Here is a 20,471-nt window from a genome sequence, read left to right on the forward strand (position 1 = left end):
CCTGTAAAATCTTTCGATGTCTATAATGTATGAGGCAGCATGCAATGACAAAGTCCCTCCCGCCCCCACCTTCTGAGAACACTAATAATCAAGGAGAAAAATGTAGCTGGTGATAGCAGCCGTGGCCAAGCTCCAGATGTGAGCAGGACCTATCCTCAGATGCTATAAGCACCTGGCCAAAAAGTAACAAAAATCCTAAGAAGCTCCAAATTTGAGAGTTAAGCACCATTCCAACATGGTGAGCTCAGGTTCAAGAAACTCCCCAAGGTTGAGCCTCTGACCCCGATCCTCACCCTCCTCAGGCAGAGCATCTCTTCCCTTGCTGCTCCCTATAGTCACGTGGTGAGTATTGGCTCAAGCTGAAGAACAGACCTGGAGCACCAGGGCCTCTGAGTGCAGAGGTGCAACTTGGTTTCAAACAGACGACAAGGACAGCATCACATTAATAAGCTAATGGGACAATCACACAACCAAAATACTGCCCAAGAGTGTGTTTCTCATCGAGAATTGCTTGACCTGGCTGTCTCCTCGCAAGCTCCCAGCCCAGGCTTCTCAGGCGAATCCAAGCCCCTGTCCTCCCTACTCGGCACACACGTGTTCTTTTGGCCTTGGCCTGATTACATTTTAGCTGCGGGTCTTACACGGGGGTAACAGTGACCAGAAAGGCGGAAATGCAGGAGATTCAATGCTGATGTTCACAGTAGCTTGCTAAGAGATGTCCTCGGGGCCAGACACCTGTGTGGGCTTTAGCATTGCCCTCTGAGGAGGGAACTCCATTGGTCTCCCAGGCATGTCATAGGGAATCGGGAGCCAAGGTCTGCAAAGGACTGATCTGTCATCCTCCTTCAGTGCTACTTTGCTGCTTACTGATTAGGGAGATTCCAAGAATAATGAAGGGGTTCACACTTCCACTGATCAACCCTCCCAAGCTGCGTCCCAGGACAGATGTTGGATGTAGCAGATACGACACGCAACCCCTCTCGCAGGTGAGGGCCACTGATGAACTGCCCCGTGCACTGGGTCACATCGAGCCGCCGTCACATCCTTTACTGCTGCTGGGAATGTTTGTTGCTGTGGGTTCCTTTGGGTTCTTGCTGGTAACGACAGCCACAGCTCCTGTGCCGGGAGGTCGCCACCCTCCAGGCTAGCCGCTGAGGTGCTCTCTGAACCGTAGCTCCGTTCTCAGAAGGATTCTGAGTTATGGATCGTTATTGTCCCCATTTATCATACAAGACACTGAGGCTGGAAGAGGACAGGTTTGTGACCGCATGGCTGGGCTGGGACACAGGAGGCCGACTGACCCCTTTGAACCATGCTGACCCACGAGGAACACTGCCACCCTCCTGCAGACACTGAGGCTCCTGTGGGCCCAGGCCCAGGAGCATGACAGCTGCCTGGCTGGCCTAGAGATCCCAGAGCTAGGTGGACAGTTAGGGATGGGCTGGGCATTCTCCTGTTTACACAACAGCCACAATATTTACTCAGCTCTTGCTGTGGCTGGGCTTGGCCAGCAGAGAGAGAGCAAAGAGCAGGACGCCCTTACCCTTACCCTTGCCCTTGCCCTTGCTATTGCTGAGAGGTCACCAAGAGGCTTAAGCCATGGGACATCACCATTGTTCCAGTTAACTCTGATCTTGGCCTTCCAAGTGACCCCACCTCACAGGAAGTCCAGGGCATGCTGTGCTGGAGGGGCCAAGGAAAGATCTCTGGAAGGAGCAGATCGGGACCAAGAGCGTGGCATTCCCTGGGGTTCAAGGAGTGCTTTTGTGTCCTCAGGCAATGGGCTTGGGGAGGAGGGTCAAGAAGCCAGTCACAGGAGAGAAAAGGCCCTGAGGAGTTAGAGCAGAGGCTGGGTCTTTCAGAAGGTCACTGAGGCTGGCCTTAGAGGTGCACAGCTGGTGCTAACTTCTGGGGCACAGGAGCAGCTGCTGGAGTGCAGGCCTCAGGGGCGAAGGTGTGGAGGTGCCCGTTGGTAGTGCACACGCTGCTGCTTCCCACACTGCGTGCTTCCCCAGGATGGTGGGGGGCCTCTGCCCCTCACAGGGGGATTTCCTGAATGTCACCCTTGTCACCGAGTTCCTTCCCTCTCTTCCAGCCTGGTATGTCCTTCTCCCCCTCCCAGCCAATGCAGCCAGGCAGTTATTAATTTAGAATGGCCAGCAGAGTCAGAGTGTCAGAAAATGAGGAAGTGGCCTCTGGGAGGGTCATTATTTTTGGGGCCAAGACCGTCCCTCATGTCGAGTTGGGAAACTGAAATTTGGAATGCTCAACAGACCTCGGGGTCATCTGTCAGCAGATTTGGATGTACGGAGCCTAAGGAGCCTGGGTATCCCCCCCAGGGTCTCTGGGGTCTGTGGGGGTGGGCAGGGACACTGGGGCTGTGTGCGTGGCCAACAGACTCTGCCAGAAGCACAAGAGCCCGATGGGCACACTCGCCGGGGCCCGCCAGGACTTCACTGAGGCACGTTGTTCTTTAACTAGCAGTGCAAGTTATTAGCAAACCCCCAGTTGCTCATTTTTGTTTTGCAAACTAAAGCAAGATCTAACCTAGAATAATATGTAAAGACACAGAGGACCCAAACATACCACTTTCAAAAATGGGGTTTCAGCGATTTTGATTTTGATTTTAATAGAGTCAAATGGTTGTTTCCTTTTACTTCCAAGGCCTAAGAAGAACTCACGTTCACTCCCTTTTGTGCTACAGCCTGAGGCCTTTTGGGCAGTGGTCAGTCACCCTGTCCTGGGTGTGGCAGCCCGGGCTCATGGATCAGGGATTGTGCTCTCCTGCCAGGTAGTCATCCACCTTGGTCTTGCCCCACATTGGAATCCCTGGAGGGCCCTGGACGGCAGCTACCTGTGCCCTGCCCAGGCCAATCAGATCAGAGTCCCTGGACTGAGACTTGAGAATGGGTATCTTGAAGAGTGGACACCAGACAAGCAAACAAAACTGCCCAGGGATTCTAACCCCTGCTGGATGCGTGTGACCCAGCTGTAACTCTTCATTGTCTTGCAGGGATCCGGATCCGATTGGTCTGGGTCGGGCTTGGACACAGATACTGTCCAATTGGCTTGGGGAGGAGGGTCCAAGGTCCTCTAGTGATATAACCCTCGCCCTCCCTGTCAGAGGGGCTTACCTTTTATCAGGATTCTCCTGTATCTACTTGACTTTGAGATCAAATTTAATGTTCAAAGAGTTACTACTGAAAATAATCAGTAAGAATGAGTTTCCTGGGAGTTTGACTTGCCTTGAAGGACTGGTGGACAAGAGCAATATCACCCCGGGATACAAATTTCCATCTGCATTTTTCTGACTTTCAAAAAGTTCCATCTGGCCATCGGCTCCCTGAGTGCTGAGCCCAGATCTCTGCCTCCTGAGTCCCTGGGGACCCTCGTTCCTAATCCTTCCCTGGGCAACCCCTGAAGCTGCCAGCACCTGGGAATCGACTGCTCAGAGAATAGGACCAGCTTGGGGACCCAGGGGTGGGGACCCAGGAGTGGGACCCCAGGGGTGGGGACCCAGGGGCAGAGCCCGTCTCCTTCATTCTGCAGACAATGCACTTAATTCTCTCGACCTCATTTCCAAACATTTACATGATTTGAAGGATTTAATTACCTGAGAATGAACTTACCTTGTCAACGTGATTAGCGATCTCAATTAATCGCTGCTTAACTTTTTCCAGATCTTTTCCTTGCCTCTGAAACTTAACAATTTTAAATGTCAGCATTAATAACAGCAAGAATATCAATCGAAAGTCATCTTCCCAGCTCCTGGAAATGCAAAAATCTCGGCTTTTATGACCCCCCTGCCGCCCGCATGGCCTACGGAGAAATGAGCTCCCACCCTGCTGAGTGCTTTCCTCCGCTGGGGACTCCTGAGACTCCCTGAAACGCCCCTCGCCAAGTGCTCCTAGGACAGTAACTCCTGCAATTTTTCCAGGCTCATAAATGATGGAGGCAGTGACATGTTTTGGCAAAGAGAAAATGGACAACAAGAAAGCAGTCCAGAGCCATTTTTCATATCATCAGCTTGATTTTAACTTGCCCAGAAACTTCCTTTATATTTGTTTTTAAAAATTAAAACAGTGAAAGCAATAGGAGGTCATGGCACCATGTCCCAGTGCAGAAGGTGATGGATAAAAAGTTAATAAACTCCCCACTCTCTTCTCCCATCTGCACTTCCAGGACAGAAACCGTTCTGAGAAATTGTCAAGACTATTTCATTTCCGTGTGTGGCATGAGTCTATGGGAAAATGTCCCCTGATTCATCCTATGTCAGTGACACAATAAATAAGCCCAGAGAAGATAATCTAAGAAAAACCTAACTCAAAATTAACTGAAAGAGAAATCTAACATAGTACCAAGCCACAGCTCAGAGGTTAGAACTCTTCTGCTGTCTCTATAACCTTCATTCATCCATTCAGTCTGGTTTAAGACATAACAGACATTTTAAAAGCTTAATTTTCTCAAAAATGTTTTAGAACATAATCAAAAGCCATTCATCATCATTTACCCAATTAATTCTTGTTTGGAGAGCTTAGCTACAGAGAAACTTTTTTTCCTTGCAGGCTTTGCTAGTATTTGATAACAGATACATTTTAGTATTCTATACTTTATATAATCAGAAAATCACTTTGTATATGAATTGTTTCTGATGCTTTTAAGTATGCACTGGCAATGAACTTAAAGCTTAATTCCTTCAGCAAGTAATACCTTGCTAAACATTTCCATTTTTCTTTCTTTTTCTATCTTTACCAACTCTACTGAGAAATTTCTAGAAGGTCTTACCTCTCTGTTGTCTGCTACGATAACCAGCTCTACATACTTGGTCATCTTGAGGGTCTCTCTTTTATGCTGCCAAAAGTAAACATGAATTTAATTTCCTGTACCTCCTCCCTGAGGCTTCCAGAACACTGACAATGTCTCCCATCTAACCACTTAAAGCCGAGAGTAGACCCCGACCAAACCTACCGGGCCCCGATCCTCCAGTCCAGTACAGGTTGACCCCCCCCTAGCCATTTTTGTAAAACCTTCTCAACATGAGTATTTTCTGTTTCCACTTGGGAAATCCTAAAAAGGAGTTACACCTTCCTGCTGAATCCTTGATTATAGGATTGGCACAGGTCAAGGTCACTACTAGCCAAACAATGACACTAAAGAACAGGAAGTCTCTCCCTACAGGGGCAGCTGGCCAGAGGCCACCACTTCACACATGTGGAGGTCCCAGAGGAAGAGGGTGGGGCTCAGCGCGTCATGGGTGTTCCTTTCACCTGTGTGATCCAAATGTACCTGTTCTGTGATTTTGGAAAGCTGGAGGAGAATACTTTTCAAAGAGCAACTGCAAAATCCTCTGGGATGCTAAGAGGTCCATCCCAGGAGCCATGCCTGGTGGCTGATCATTTAAAACCTACTTAGAAGAAATGGAAGACGGGGACCGTCTGCAGGGAACAGCCAGGCTGATCAGACAGGCGAGAAGGAGGGGCCAGCAGGCACAGCACAAGGAGAACAGGAACCGGAACTAACAAACTAACTAAAAAGGCCTGGAATGTGCCGTTGGAGAACTGGGGCTTGGTTAGAGTGCAACAGTTGAGAAGAACCTGAATCAAGGTCTGCATCAAGGCACAGAGATGGAGATGATGCGGGTGGAACAGCCTGAACTCCATCCCAAACAAGGCGGCCTCTGGGCTGGGTTACCTCTGAACCAAGCTTCCTCAAAAAGCATTCACAATCTTCTGTGAATCACTGGGCAAATCCCAAAGGCATGTTTTGTTTTGTTTTTAAGGAGAAATAAAGCAATTCATGGAGGGTGGTCTCCAGAAAGCAAACATGAAAAACAACCCCAAAGCCCTCTGTTTCTGCAATAACATGCTGCTGCAGGAAGTGGGAGCTGAACGCTCTCTGGTCCTCCTGAATGAAATTGCTGGTTTGTGAGTTAAGTGCCTGCACCCCGCTTGGCAGAGGCTTGCCTGTCCTAACCACTCCTTCAGACAAAGCAAAGGGACTCAGGAATGCTTTGACTCAGATTTCCAGTCACATAATCCTGAGGGAAACATCTTTTATAAAATGAATCCCCATCCGTCTGGGATCTTCCAAACAGATTTTTACAAGAAAAATGTTTGTATTTAAGCCGTGTTCCTGCTTGCCACCCAGCTGTGCTGATTCATGAAGTTAGGTGTCCCGAAAGAAATCTGGACGCCTCGGGAGGAATGAGAACCAGGCTCTGGGAAGGTACCATTTCCTATGCTTTCACAATCTTGCAAGGAAAAACATCAGTTTTGTAACTCTGTGCCCAGGCGGGCTTTGTGGTGATCATGTGCACTTATAAAGGAAAAAACCCCAAAACAAAACACAGCCCCATGGTGCCCATGTGTGCTCAAAATGAGACCCTTTCTGAGGTGCAAAGGTCTTGCCCCTTTTTCTAGCCAAAGGGTCCCAGAAGCAGAAATCTCTCTTTTGCCCCCAAATTTCCTGATTGACCATGAACAAATTTAGCTAATTATGTAGAAGAAAATACAAGTCTGAAAATGAAAAATTAATCTCTCACTGAAAAACCTGTTGAAAGGGCTCTGGCTTTTCAGACTGGCGGGTGAAATCAACGACCAGGGGATAATTCCAACTGGCCTCAGATCATCATTTAGAAAATACACAATTCCAGATAATGAAAACAAACACATGAACACAATTTCCCTGGCTCTGCAGTTTCCAGAGAAGTCCAGATTTTCTCATGAATTCAGAGAACTGCAAGCTCAGAGAGAAGCTTAACCACATCATAATATAAAGTCACCAGGGAATGGCCAGCCACGGAGGGTTGCTCTCACGGACAGAGAGGCTTAGATTACCTCCCCAGTTTCCACCTATCAAGGATGTCCAGCGAAAGAAAACCACAGTTTGAATTGGTGATATGCAGAGCAGCCCCAGGAACTGGTTGCCTGTCTCAATTTCCTTTCGGGGGGCTATCCCCAAAGAGTAACCTAAGTGTCTGGGGATGGCCCAACAGTCTCTGTGCCAAGATGGAGACGGAAGGGTTCTTTGAGTCTTGATCAGGGGAACACCAGTTCCTGGGCCTTTCAAGATCATCACAGCCAAGTTCCCAGAGACAGACTATCCCCCAAACAGGCTGCAACCAACTCTGGCACTGAGAGCTCGACCCAATTCTAGCTGGAAGAGCAAGCTGAGATCAGGGATGCGGTAGTTGTCTGGCGATCCGTTGTTCACGTGGGTCAGAGCACTGCAGAGGGCGCATCATCCCACAGTGCCTACGGGGAGCTGGCTGTGTGCAGGTGCTGTGCTGGGTGCTAGGGATGCCGGGAAGGGCAAGGCCAAGGTTACTGCCCACAGGAAGCTCACATCCCAGTGGGGTTGGGAGGAGGGGAAATAGTAGAGAATTAACACAAATAAAACGTACTCTGCGAAGAGGACAACAGAGGAAATAAATAGGGGTCAGTCATAAGGATGGTGAGGAGCAAGGCCTGAGTTGTCTGGGGCCTGAAGGATGGGAAGAGGGCACGTGGGGCAGGCGTTGTGGGAACAGTGTGCCAGGCAGGTGGAACAGCAGCAGCAGGAGTCCAGAGGTGGGGAAGAGCCTGGAGACCTGGAGCCACAAGCAGGGTGGGCGAGGTGAGGGCTGAAGACAGCCCAGGGCACGGCCACGTGAGGAAGCTGATGAGGATCTAATCACTGAAAAGCAGGGGGAGCACTCGCGTGTCTCTGGCTGCTGGGAGGATCATCTGTGAGTGCATGGAGGGCTGTGCAGCCACCCAGGTGGGCACTGGTGGAGGTGAGAGGGGGCCAAACACATTCAGGCCAGTGTGCTATGGCCGGGCAACAGAATACCGCGGCAATGGCCCAGGCCCAGGGGTTCCAGCTCTGGCAAGATGGGCAAGTTAGCTGAATCGGAAGCTTGGCTTAGCTTCCTGAGCCAGGGATCAGCAGCAGCAGCTCAGTCCATGCCTGGCTCCAGGGTGGCTTGGTGCATATTCACAGTGAAGCCCTGGACTCAGCTCTGAAAAGTCACCTCTACCCCTTGACAATGACTTGAGCGAGGACCGTGCACGCCAACCGCGTCCATGCAGGATGCAGCCCGGGGCCTGGCTAGTGTGCGAGCCAGCAGGACTCGCCAGCAGTGGGACAGGTCACCAGGAGAGCGGCTGGACCTGACCAACTAAATGCTGACAGGGACAAAAGCGAGTTGTAAAATTGAGTCCCCAAACCCCAGAGGCATGAGGGAGATGTATTATTCATTCAGAGTTTGAGTGAATTTGAGACTCACAGGGACCCACACCTGGATGTGTGGAGCCTCCGCCGCCCCCTCCCACGTGAAGAGCAGCCACAGCAGCAGGCTACCCGCACAGGCTCCCTCGGGGTGTGGAGCAGGTAGTCAGGAGGGAAAGGGAACTTTCAAACAACCCTGGTTGGATCCCGAGGCCCAGCCATGGTCAGGAGCTGCATTGGTAGGTGTTTCCATTGCAGCTAACACCGCCACAGCCCCGGGGCTCCTGGGAACTCCTGGTGGGCGGCTGAAACACATAAATGGTGTCCAGTCCACCTGAGGACGCACCGCAGCCTCTCCCAGCCCTGCTCTCCTACGTGCTCAGTGGCCCAAGCCAAGGCTTCGTCCCAGAGAAGACAGCAACTTCTACGTTTGACTCGTAAGTATTCGACCAATGCCGGGGAGTGACGGCAGAGACAATTCCCAAAGAAAGGAAGGTTCAAACATAATTTCCCTTTGGATGTATTATGGGATTTTCTCCAGCAGCAGGCTTAGCCTTTGCCTCCATTCTTGAGTGCGGAGCCGTGGAGAGGGAGGGCAGGGCAGGGGGACGGAGCGGTCAGGGAGCTCTAGGCAGGAGGAGAGTGGACAGTGCCGCTCCTGTCTCTCTGTGTCCCTCCAGAAGCAGCGCAGGCTCTCACTGGAGTCTGATGTAGAGCCTTGTAAAAATGACCAACAGTAGCTCACGTCTATATCGTGGCTGGTGTGACTCCGAGTGCGGATTGATTTCTGACGCTTGGGGAACAAAAACTCCAACATCCACATCCGTAACTGCGACAGTTATCACTGAGCCGGGCAGGAGCCTGCAACCCACAAGGCTGTGCCGCCTAACGGAGACTGGTTAGTGGCGGTTATACTGACTTTTTTTTTTTTTTTTTTTTTTTTGGTGTAAAACAAAGACAGCGATAAGTGAGGCATCTAACATATGGGTGAGTGGCATCTAACTGTAAAATGTGCCTGTCATATTTATCAGATGTTATCCAAAACTAACTCTGGGTGATTCTAATTTCCAAGTATTCCACTTATTTGAAAATGATTTTTTTTTTTTTTTTTACCATTTCATTATATAAACACAGTTGAGGTCAAGGACACTTCTCTGGCATAAAAACAATTACAACTATTTCTAGAGCGATTCGGAGAACCAAGCTGAACAGCATCGATGGCGCTCCCTTTTCAATTTAAAGGTTCATTTACACTCCAATATGCATTATTAACAAAACAGCATCGTTATCAACTTCTTCCCATTTCACTATCAGTCAAAGTGACTGGAAATTACAGTGCCAATCATAGTCCGGGAGAACTGTGCTTTAAGAATTGAAATGCAGTGGGGAAAGTACAGATCAGGTTTGTTCTAAATGAAATGGCCCACATATTCAAGTGTCATTTAAACTGTTGAGTAATAAATCACAGAATGTGGATAACAGTCATTCAACCAGGTCCTCAAAGCCGGGAGCCTGGGAAACAATATGCAGATGTCCTTCTTGTTCCTGATTTGTCAAGCTGTGGCTTAATCACATCTCATCCAAGGTCTGCAACCAAAGGCAAGCCCGCCCCAGGGGTGAAACTAACAAGCTGAGCCCGCAGAGGCCCATCCCGGTGATTCCAGCTCTTCGATCTGACCCTCAAGAGGGGCAGGGCAGGGGCACCCGGTGGACCTTCCTTAGGGGCTGCTGCTGTTTCTTGACCTGCTGTCTGGTTTTCAGACACAGCCTCCCCCACCACCCAGCCAGTGAGCCACCGTGCCTGGGGGACAGCTCTCCCCTCCTGTGCTGGTGACAGAGGTTTCAAGAGGGAGCTTTGAAGCACCCACAATGGAAAACCTGGGAGCCAGATAATAGGAAAGGCCAGGGTCAAACGGGCAGAAAACCTGTGCTAAGTGTCCTGGACTGGTGCAGTTAAGAGCAGGTGAGGGCCCAGACACTCCACAGGTATGAAGGGAAGTTAGGGCTAGAAGAAATCATGTAGGATGTCCCTTACTGTTGGAATTTAGAAAAGGGATCGATTTAGAATGAACCAAGAATAATACTCCTGAAACATGGACTATTAAGCAGTGGTCGACTTCAATTCAAGTTAGAGAAGATAGGACGTGTCGAGGGGGACAAGGAGAGCACCCCGGATAGTCAAATGTGAGCATGACATCTCATCTTTGATGTTTTTTGATTTCTTGTCCATTGAGGAATAGGAAATCTACACATAAAAAGACCAGGAAAGTGTGGATGATGTCCTCTCTGGTGGTGCTCACTTAAATTCAGAGCCTCCGACCTAATGAGGGAGGGACCCCTTCAGTTCTACCCGAGTGCTGCTGTGGCTTGAGTAGCCCCCATTCCGTGGATGGCAGGGCGGCCGCCGTCTGGGGCAGAGGTTTTACCACATCCCACGGGAAGGGTCAGGAAGGGGACTCGGTTAGCAGCCCCCTCTTCCCAGTGCTGTGGCAGGAGGAGGACCTTCTAAGAGCAGAGCCAGAGAAGGTGCCCAGAGTATCTGGACTGCCGCACAGTCCCAGGAGGACGGGGACAGGTGCTGGGGCATGGTCTGTGGGCCAGCAGGATGGCTTAGCAAGCAGCATAGACGAGGACTCGGGACAGCTCTGCTGGGCAGGTCAGCAAGCACTGAGCATTTTCTGTGCCCTCTTATGGGGACCTAACTGGAGAGCAGACTGAATGAAGAAACCTCGTGCCACCCTTCTCTCACAGCAGGAGGATAACAGCCACAGAGTGCCGGGGCCATTTTGGTCTTGTTTGCCCTTTGGTGGCCCAACCTTGAGACACGCCAAATGGCAGCGTTGTCATCCTGACCCCGAGGACGCCATGTTACCAGTATATCTTAGCATGTCTGAGACTGACATTTGCCACACAGCAATGGAGGCTTTGGGCCCTGATTGTGCTCTGCAATGCCACGTCCTCTCCCTCCTGACAAATGGGGACGTCCATTCCTTGTCCTCAGCATCCTGAGGCAAAATGTCCCCAGAGCTCCCGACACCCCTCGCTTGAGCTCTGCTTCCCAGAAACACGAGACTGGGTTTCCCACGTACCCTCCTCCACGGCGTCTGGGTGGCGGGGTGGACCACGTCCGCAGGGTGGCCAGAGGTGTTGTGCTGGGAGCCACACCAGCCCCAGCTTCTCCTCAGGTCCTTGGCTGGGAAGAGTTTATACCTATTGGTGGCATTTGCCATTGGTTCCAAGATGTATGTTTTATTTTCAAACTTAATAAGTCCCCTGTTGAAAAAGAAATAAGAAAAAAAGTTATCAAGGACAGCTCCTCGTTCATGGCCATCGCACAAAAAACTCTCAATGGGGAGAGAGAAGAGGGAGACACACCCGTGTGTTCACAGCCGAGGCTTGACTCAGAAGGACATTTCTGGGTCATGTGTTCACACACATTCATTTTGCAAACCTTCTGAAAAACAAGTCTGAGGATTTTTTCACTTGAAATATTTTATGGCAAAGAACAGATTCTATTTTGCCTTTATATGTGTGTGTGTGTGTGTGTGTGTGTGTGTGTGTGTATTTCAAAGATATATTGCAAGGAAGAAGTGTCCAGAGAAATGTCCAAATTAGCAGACACGAGTCAGAGGGGAAATCTTTCTTTTCTTCTTCTAAAGGACAAGCCTAAATTATTTATCCTGAGCAGCCATATTTCCTAAATCTTGAAGAGATTCAGACGAGTACAAATTTATATATTTTTATTTATATAATTTGTGAGAGATGTGCAAATAAAGAAACCAATATGTTCCCAAAGTGTTCTAACTGCTCCTTGGAGGCCATGTCTGGCCTGTCCATCCTGCGGTCAGCTCTTTATAGAACCCAGGGACACCGTGCAGAGATGCCCCAGCCCCACATCTGAGAAGGTGGCCTCTGGGGTCCTAGGCTTGGCTCCAGCTTGGCCGCTTTCCAGCTGTGAGACCTACCCAGGCTCTTTCGTCTCACTGAGCCTTGATTTTTTCACCTGGAAGAATGGCGCAAATAGTAGCTCCCCATCAGGTGGCTGTGCCATCGTGGGAGAAGTTTGAGCCAGTGGGAGGGGCCAGCGAGTGCTTGATAAGGTCAGACCCGCGGGGGCGGGGGGGGGGGGGAGGCTGCTGTGCGTGGGTTATTCCAAACACTGGCAGTTTTGGAATGTGTTTGGAAGGTCAACATCTGCCCCTAGCAATGCTGGCCATCTGTGACTCCCCAACACAAAGTACAACCCTCATAAGGCCAACTTACTTCTGGGAATCACAGTAACTAAGAAAAGAGCTGTTTTGGGGGCCAACATCTAGGTTTGGGAATAAAAGTATAGATTGTTTTTAAAAATGGACTAATTTGCTGAACATTCTAATTTGCAGGGGCAGAGGTGATGTTTAGCTGCTGTCCATGACACTTGTCTTGACCTCTGGGGCGCAGAGCCGGGCCTTGTCCCTGGACCTGAGCAACACTTGCTTAAGGATATCCGCTTCCTTCCAGCTGTAGGGGACATTGGCAGGACTGCTGCTTTCATTTCTCTCTTTGCCAATGTGGGACAGCTGAGTACTTTAATTTAAAAGGTGCCCCTTGATGCCAAAGGAAAGGTTTTCCTGGAGAGGTGGCAGTTTGGTCACAGTTAAACTGGCAGCTCTGTGAAGTCCGTACCTCCAGTTCCTTCCACTGCTTAGCAAGGGGATCCCAATCTTGGCTTCAGAAACCCACAGTATTTCCATGAAAATTCAGAGACATTTCCAATATACCTGAGTGTAAAGGGACACTCCAACACTGTGACTCAACCTTTTTTGAGACATGAACCTCCACAGACTCAATGGCATAATTCACACGTATTCTGTATCAGCCACGGGATTTTTCACATTATGTTAACAGATTCAGGCCTGAGGGGACGGATGGTCCGTGCACTGCAGTTCAGGGCATTAGTTCTAGTATATAATTTTTACTGCATTCACCCAAGGGTGTGAGGCCACCTTTATCCTTAAGAAGAGCTGGTGAACTGCATTCTCTATCAGTGTCTCAGATGACTAGGCTCGTCCCAGAGGAGCCACCTTGTGAGGGCTCCTCTGTCAGTCATACTTGCTCACTGGTTTGTTCAGCCCGCCACTCATCCTCTGCTTCCTGATGGTGCCTTGGTGGGTGGCTATTTAACCTTTTAGTTTTGATAGGATGCCAGAATTTCCAATACTTAAATGGAAGGGAGTGGGCGAAATTGGCCAGCATCTATTTCTTTTCTTTTCTTTGGTATGGAGGATTGAACTCAGGGACACATAACCACTAATCCACATCTCCAGCCCTTTTTTGTATTTCATTTAGAGACACCAGGATCTCACTGAGTTGCTTAGTGCTTTGCTAAGTTGCTGGGGCTGGCTTTGAGCTTGCAACCCTCCTGCCTCAGCCTCCCGAGCCGCTGGGATTAGAGGTGCACACCGCTGTGCCCAGCCAGCATCTGTTTGGAACAAGGCTGGTGAACAAATGCACACTAATCAATTCATATGATTCAATGGGTTCATTCACCAAAGCTTTTTGGTGAGGTGTCATGGGCGTTAGGAAAAAGAGGAAGACCAGGTCTGGGCTGCTTGTACCCTAAATGTGAAGCAGCACCAAGGCCAGAGGCCGTTAGAAACCTGGGAGAGCTAGGCTGTGCATTACCGTGTCTAAGCATATGAGTAATTGGGGGCTATTTCAAATCCCAGAGTCATCATGTGTGGACCCTGACCCCAAGCTAGTGTCTGCAAGTGTCACCAAGTCAATCACTTGGGCCTGACTTTGGTCATCACCTCCCTAGGCAGCTGGTGTCTCTTGCCTTGAGCTCTTCTTTATAAAAAGACATTTCTAAGTTTAGAATGGGTAATGGGTTCTTTTATTTATCAATGTTGATTTTGGGAGGCCTAAAGAAAGAGAACTTTAAAAAGCAAGCACAGGGAAAGTGGAAATGAACCCACTTGGAGAGGAATTATAGATTTGCTACAATAGGGACTCTCCTTCCCTGGGCAAAACGTGGCACTCGTGTTTTGTTTGGAGTGCATCGATCTATTTCTATTCTGCATTGATCTAAATAAGCTGAAGACTTACAGTAAAATATGTCAGCATGTTCTAATCACGAGGAGCAAATTATTGCAAAAGTTCTCTACTTAGTGGAAAATTTCTAGAAATTGTTACTTGGTCATAAAAATGTTCACATATCTCCTTTTATCTTTTAAGTCATCCAAAGGCCAGATGTTGAGAAATGCGGGTGAAGGCCTGCCCTGTGCTCCACACCATTGGCAGCCTGGAATACAGCATAATTAAATAAGTGCTTTGGACTATCTGGGGTATAATTAATCACTTCACTGTAACGATTGTTGGAAACAACAGTGGATACAAAACTGAAGCACTCGGGGGTTCTGAGATGCAAAAATCTGATGTTCTCACAGTCCTCTCTGGCCCCAAGTTAGATAAGGCGATGTAATTTGTTTTAAGTTGAATGTCATAGACATTTAGTTATAAACTTGGAAGAATCTCAGAATATGGATTTAATTCTAGCCGTCTTTGAACTTTCAAGGGGAAAGGGCTTCTTTTCCCTGGATGGATATAGGGGGGAAAGATCGGAAGGGAGGCTCCCGTGTTTGGGAAGGATGGAGAGTGTGGGCAACTGCTTTAAAGAGACAGCAGAAAGGGATGCTGACTAGGAACGGAGGAATGTGGCTGAGGTCACGTCTGGGGCCACTGGGGGTGAGGAGGGCTACCCTGTAGGGTGCCCTCCTGGAGTCTGGGTGCCGGCTGGCCTCCTGCCACCTGATCCTCATACAGCAGTGCCTGGGCCATCGTCCCCTGCCCAAGGTGCCTGGGTGCAAAAGGTGAGCTGGTTCTGAGCCAGGCCTGTGTGTCTGAGGCTTGGGCTTCTCAACCCCACACTCTCCCACCTCCCCAGCACTGTTTAGAGAGGGACAAGGTGCCCAGAGCAGGGACAAGAGCCACAGCACAGAAATAGAAGACAGGGGCCAGAGAAATGAGATGCTCCTGTGAGAATCCACAGCCTTCCTTTAAAATGTAAAATACTGTTGTTTTCTCCTTGAATGGCAATGAAGCAGAATTTATTAAAACTTTAGTTGGCTTTGTCAGTTTTCCAAGTGAAAACTTGGGAGACCTACATTCCCTAAAGATAAGTTTTGGTCCTCTGAAACTCAGTTTTAATCCCGGAAGCAATGGTGCATTGGGCAATCACACAGCTTAATGCTTTTGTTCTAATTATGGTTTTCTTACTCCTCCCAGGTGAAAGGGGAGCGTGGATTCTGACTACCTGCAATAAGACAGAGATTAGAGAATGCAAATTATCCTGGTTAGTTCAGTGTTTAACCACTAATTGAATTTCCTGGAAGAAGACTTTTGGTCTCAATATCACACTGGCAATCATAAGTGAGAAATGCAGTTGGCATGAAATGAAATTTCATTTTAGTCCTTTTGGAGGAGCTGGTGGGTGAAAGTAATATCCTATCCTACGTCAGATGGGTTTGGTAAGTAGTACATCAGTGAGCACGTCCACCCGCGAGGCTTTCTCAATGTCACGTCAGTGTGAACTACCCACGTGCAAGGAGAACAAATACTCATCACCCCAGCAAATGCACGTGTATGTGAGGCTCCTGTTTCAAGTGTAACTCACAACCAGGGCGGCCATGTGAGAGAAAAGTGGAAGTCTGAACTCTCAGAGACGATTTTAAGAATAGCGTCTACGGGTTGAACACCCTCATCCAGGATTCAGAATTCTAAATGCATGTAAATCTGAAGCACTTCTGGTCCCAGGGATCTTGGATAAGGGATACCCAACCTGTCCTGGCACATCCTCAGTAACAACAGGAACTATGAGGAGACTGTCCCGAGAGAGAGCCCCAGCTTAGCTGAGTGTTAACTTGTATACCTTTGGTTTACCCCTTAAAGTGTGTGATTTAGTGGCTTTTGGAATACTGAGTTGTGCAAACATTGCCCCCAATTTCAGAACACTTTAATCAACCCCCAGAGAAATTTTGTTGTTAAATATTAAATGTTTGTTATTAGCAGCCCCTGCCCACCCACCTCCGCCCCATGAGCCAGGCTCTTGAATGTATTATTTTTCTCTAATTCTTGCAGAAATCCTATAAAGCAGATGCCTTGAGCCTATTTTGCTAATGAGAAAACAATGAAGAGAGCCCAAGGTCACTGCAGCCCAAGGTCACCACCCCACCACAAAAGATATGCTTCAGTGCTAATCCCTGGTACCTATGTGAATGGAACCTCATGTGGACAAAGGTTCTTTGGAGTTGAAATTAAATTCAGTTTCTTAAAACAAATTGGATGAGGGTGAGCCCCAAAACTAATGACATGTGACATGCTCAAGTCAAGGGACACAGGGATTGGCAGAAGCCACCAGCAGCTGGGAAAGAGGCACAGGAGGGACTCTTACCTGGAGCCTCCATGGCCACCTGGACCTTGGACTTCTGGCCTCCAGAATGGAGACAGAGAGAAGTTTTGCAGGCCAGCTACTCAGTGTAGGGTAGTTGGTGATGGTGGCCTCATGACATTGACTCAGCCACTCATGGTCAGTGGCAGAGCTGAGGTTCCCCAGAGTACCTGCCTCCTGAGCCTGCTCACTGCCCTTAGCCACACTAGCTGTCAGCTTTCTGCTGGGCCATGTAGCACTCAGGCTGACTTGGATGCCAACTGCAGAGCTGTTCAGTGCTGCCCACAGCTGGGTGGCATGGAACAGGGGTCTTGAATGGCAGGGAGGACTGAGGCGGGGAGCACGGGGTCCAGGTGAGTGGCCATGAGTAAGAATGCAGGAATAAGGAAGGTGGGGGTATGCCCAGAGAGGGAGACTAGTCAAAGTGGGGAACATCTGCAGATGGACAGTGGGAGCCACAAAGGAGAGTGGGGGTGCTGGACCATGGAGGCCAGGCTCTCTGGGCTGCGTTTACCAGCATTAGGCCTCCCTTGGCCACTAGGCCTCCCTTGGCCACTAGGCCTCAGATGGCTCATCATTGCACATGCTCTTCAAGCAGACTGAGATCCTGCCTGTCACTCACACTCCACATTCCCAGCTTCCAGGACTCTGCTCCTGTTGCACCCCTTCCCTGAATCTTTCTCCACACCTGTCCCAGGAGCCTGTAAGTCCACCTGCCCCTTGGATTGCGACTGTTGGTGGCCACACCACTGGCCTCGCTGGATGCAAGCTACTTCAGGGCCAGATGTCCCCACCCCAAGGCCTCAGACCATTCCCGGGGTAGGCGTCTGCTGGAACAACCTTCCAGAGGTGAGGGAGCAGAGAGTCGGGCAGGCAAAGGTTAAGGTCAAATTGGTTTTACTTCCACTCTGTGCAAATTTCTTCCTTGATATGATCTACTGCATGTTAAAGAGGACTGGCTGGGATTGAGGGTTCCTGGCACTTGGTTGTGTGGGTGGAGCACATTATCCCACTGACCCTTCCTGAGGGTCAGTACACAGCAGAGTCCAGGCCCTGCTTCCTGCCTTCTCAGAACTTGCAGCCAGCAGACAGGAAGGAGGTGGCAAGGCCACCGCCATGTGCCTGACTTTCTAGGGCTGTAGACCTCTTGACAACAGGCCATTTAGGCTGCACTATGAATCTCGAAAAGCCGAGAACTTCAGACTCGAGCTGCAAGGGGCTGGAGGGGACAGTGGTCACACGGCACCCTGGGCGGTGGCCTGGCCCCGCAGAAAGGCTATGCTCATTCCACAGCCCTCTTCCCCTCCCTCTTGTTTTCCTCCTAAGAGTCTTTTCTACTTTGGGTTTCTCAGCTGAGACTTCTGTTTGGATTTCTTAAATGTGCCAGTTTGTTAATTATACACAATAATGCTGTGTCCATGCCGTACTTATTTTACAATGACTGTGTTTGTCCTGATTGTTAAGTTGCCAATTATTATTTTCATTATAGCAGTAGTTTCATTGTAGTAGTTTCAAGGAATCCCAGATTCCATGAGCCACAACACTGATCAATTCTGTACTTTGAAAAATAGGTTGATAGTGTGGGGCAAGAAAATTTCCTGCCTTGTGTGTCATATTGTTGTTTACTATATAAAAGTTGGTGTAGTACACATCGTATGACACAGTTAAAATTGATGCAAAACTTTTAGGAGCGCAATAATGTGTGTTCAGGTACAAAGAGCCCCCCATCTGGACGTGTTTATTTAATTGACTTTCTAAAAGCATTTTGTGCTGTTTTACTATCTAAGACCCCAGGGTTGTCCCAGTGTACAGCCAGGGGCTTCGAGGAGAGTGTCAGAAATATTCTCCGGCCTGAAGCCTGTCACTATAGAGTAGGTGGAGGCAGAGCAAGGAATAGCAACCAGCTCGCATGGGGACAGGGAAAGGGCACAGAGGACAGGTCATGTACAGGTATTCATGAAGCGCCAACTATGCCACAGGAAGCAGGACCTGTGAATAAAGTCTGTTCACGATAATTCAAGGTCGTACCATGCAGTGGGGAGGCGGGGGAGATCAGGGAAGCTTCATGGAGAAGGGGTCATTTGATCTGGGCCTTGATGGAAGACAGGACCCTCCAAAGCCAAATGGGAGTTGGGGAGAGAGGTTGTCCCAGATTAGAAGGAAAGCAGGGTCAGAGTCAGCAAGACACATGTGCAGGGCATGCTCTGCACACAGCTGGCAGGAGCAGGTGGCTTGCTCGGGCAGGGGGGTGGTGGGGATTGAAAAGGAAAGCTGAATCCAAATTGTGCAACGGGAACAAATATGAACCAGGAGTCAGCAGACATGGGGTAAGGCTGGGCTTTGCCTATGATCCCTGCGGGCTGTGAGGAAGACGTGTGCCCAGTCTGCTTCTCTCGGTAAACCAAGGAGCCTTGCACCTGCTCTTGGCTTCTGTAGCAGGTCACAATGGCCTCTTCCTCCTGCCTTGAGGTGGCAGTGGGAGAGCGGGGGAGGAAGAGCTGGTGGACACCTGCTGCGTTTAGGGATGGGGCTCCAGGTGATTTCAAGCTGTGTGACAAGCATGCTGGGGTGTTTTAAGGGTCACAAGAAGGAGCAACAGGCTTACCAGCTCCAGGCTGCAGCAGATACCAGGCCCTGAGGGTGCTGAGCCCCTGGTGGCTCTGTACAACAGCAGCCTTGATGCCTGCCCCTGCCCTCCTGGGAGCAGAGATCGGAGCAGGGATGAAAAGTAGAGTCTGATGTATGCCAGACATCATCACCCGGGTAGTATGTGCAGGTGTGAGATGCACATGAATGTGCATGTGTGGGGGAGTGCGTCTGTGTACATACACACCTGGTGTTCAGGAGTCAGTGACCCCTTTTAAGAATGAAATAACTCGCTACAAACAACCTGTATCCATAATGCCTGGGCAACGCGCTCTGATGCTCCAAGAGGATCAGCTGGGGCTGGGACGTCTGTCCCAAGTCCTCCAGTCTGGGAGCTGGATTCTCTCCCCATCACCGTGACAGGTGGCTCACGTGCACTTGGTGTGGTGGAGCATCGTGTGCCTCACATCCCGGGTGCTTACTCGCTAGGTATGGGGGACAGGAGCAGCAGGAGCCCCTGAGAGGCCAGGCGGGAAAGGGAGAGGAGAACCAAGAACGCTGCGCCAAAACCGTAATGCCCTGGTGGAGCTTCGTGGGGAGACTCGGGACACAGGGCCACGTAACTCACAGCCGAGCTTCGCGTCTGGCTTGGGGTCATTTCAAGGTAAGAGCGAGCCCATGGCTGGCCTTGTTTCTGTGACTTCCTTCCGTGTCCCATTTCTTCCCTCCTCTAAAAGGGCCCTCTTCCACCCCTCTTTCCGCTGGGCTGTTCATGTCTCCCCTTGGCCCCACCTTTTATCTTTTTCCCTGCAAGCATCAAGTGATGAAGGGCGACCTGCTGGTCTCTTCCCCTGTGTCCATTCCAGGAGAGTTCTCCTCACCCTCCCATCGCCCAGCAAGCCTGCTAGCAGTGTGGGCGGCTCCCTCCCTGCTTTGCCTCAGAGCAACTGGACCCTGTGGGGTTCCTGCTACTGCGTCCCCTGGGGCGCCCGCTTCACTCCACCTCCCTGGGCCTCAACGGGCTTTCAGAGCTCACCATATTTGACATCATTTTTATCCTATGTTCTTCCTTAATGTCTACCAGCCTGTAGCCACTGTAGATAAAGACATTCTCCCTTCCCTCCCAGCCCCAATTGATTCCTCTGTCAGGGAGCCGTTGATGGAATACAGCTTCCCCAGGTCTGATTTTCAACTAGCCAGACTGTAAAGCTCGACTGCACGGCTCCAGAATTTCTCTGTTGATGTATGG

General features: G+C 49.8%; 1 protein-coding gene across 1 annotated transcript in view; it reads right to left on the reverse strand.

Annotated features, from left to right (window-relative positions):
• The window catches only part of Adam12 (ADAM metallopeptidase domain 12), a 312,364-nt gene that overhangs the window by 79,395 nt on the left and 212,498 nt on the right, over window positions 1-20,471 (reverse strand). Inside the window, exons 6-8 of the mRNA XM_077105443.1 lie at window positions 11,298-11,481; window positions 4,786-4,851; window positions 3,630-3,701 (exon numbers count right to left, since the gene is read on the reverse strand). Of these exons, the coding sequence (XP_076961558.1) occupies window positions 3,630-3,701; window positions 4,786-4,851; window positions 11,298-11,481 (322 nt within the window). The remainder of the gene's footprint in view (window positions 1-3,629; window positions 3,702-4,785; window positions 4,852-11,297; window positions 11,482-20,471) is intronic.

Source organism: Callospermophilus lateralis, chromosome 15 (assembly GCF_048772815.1).
Source record: "Callospermophilus lateralis isolate mCalLat2 chromosome 15, mCalLat2.hap1, whole genome shotgun sequence".
Lineage (NCBI taxonomy): Eukaryota > Metazoa > Chordata > Mammalia > Rodentia > Sciuridae > Callospermophilus > Callospermophilus lateralis.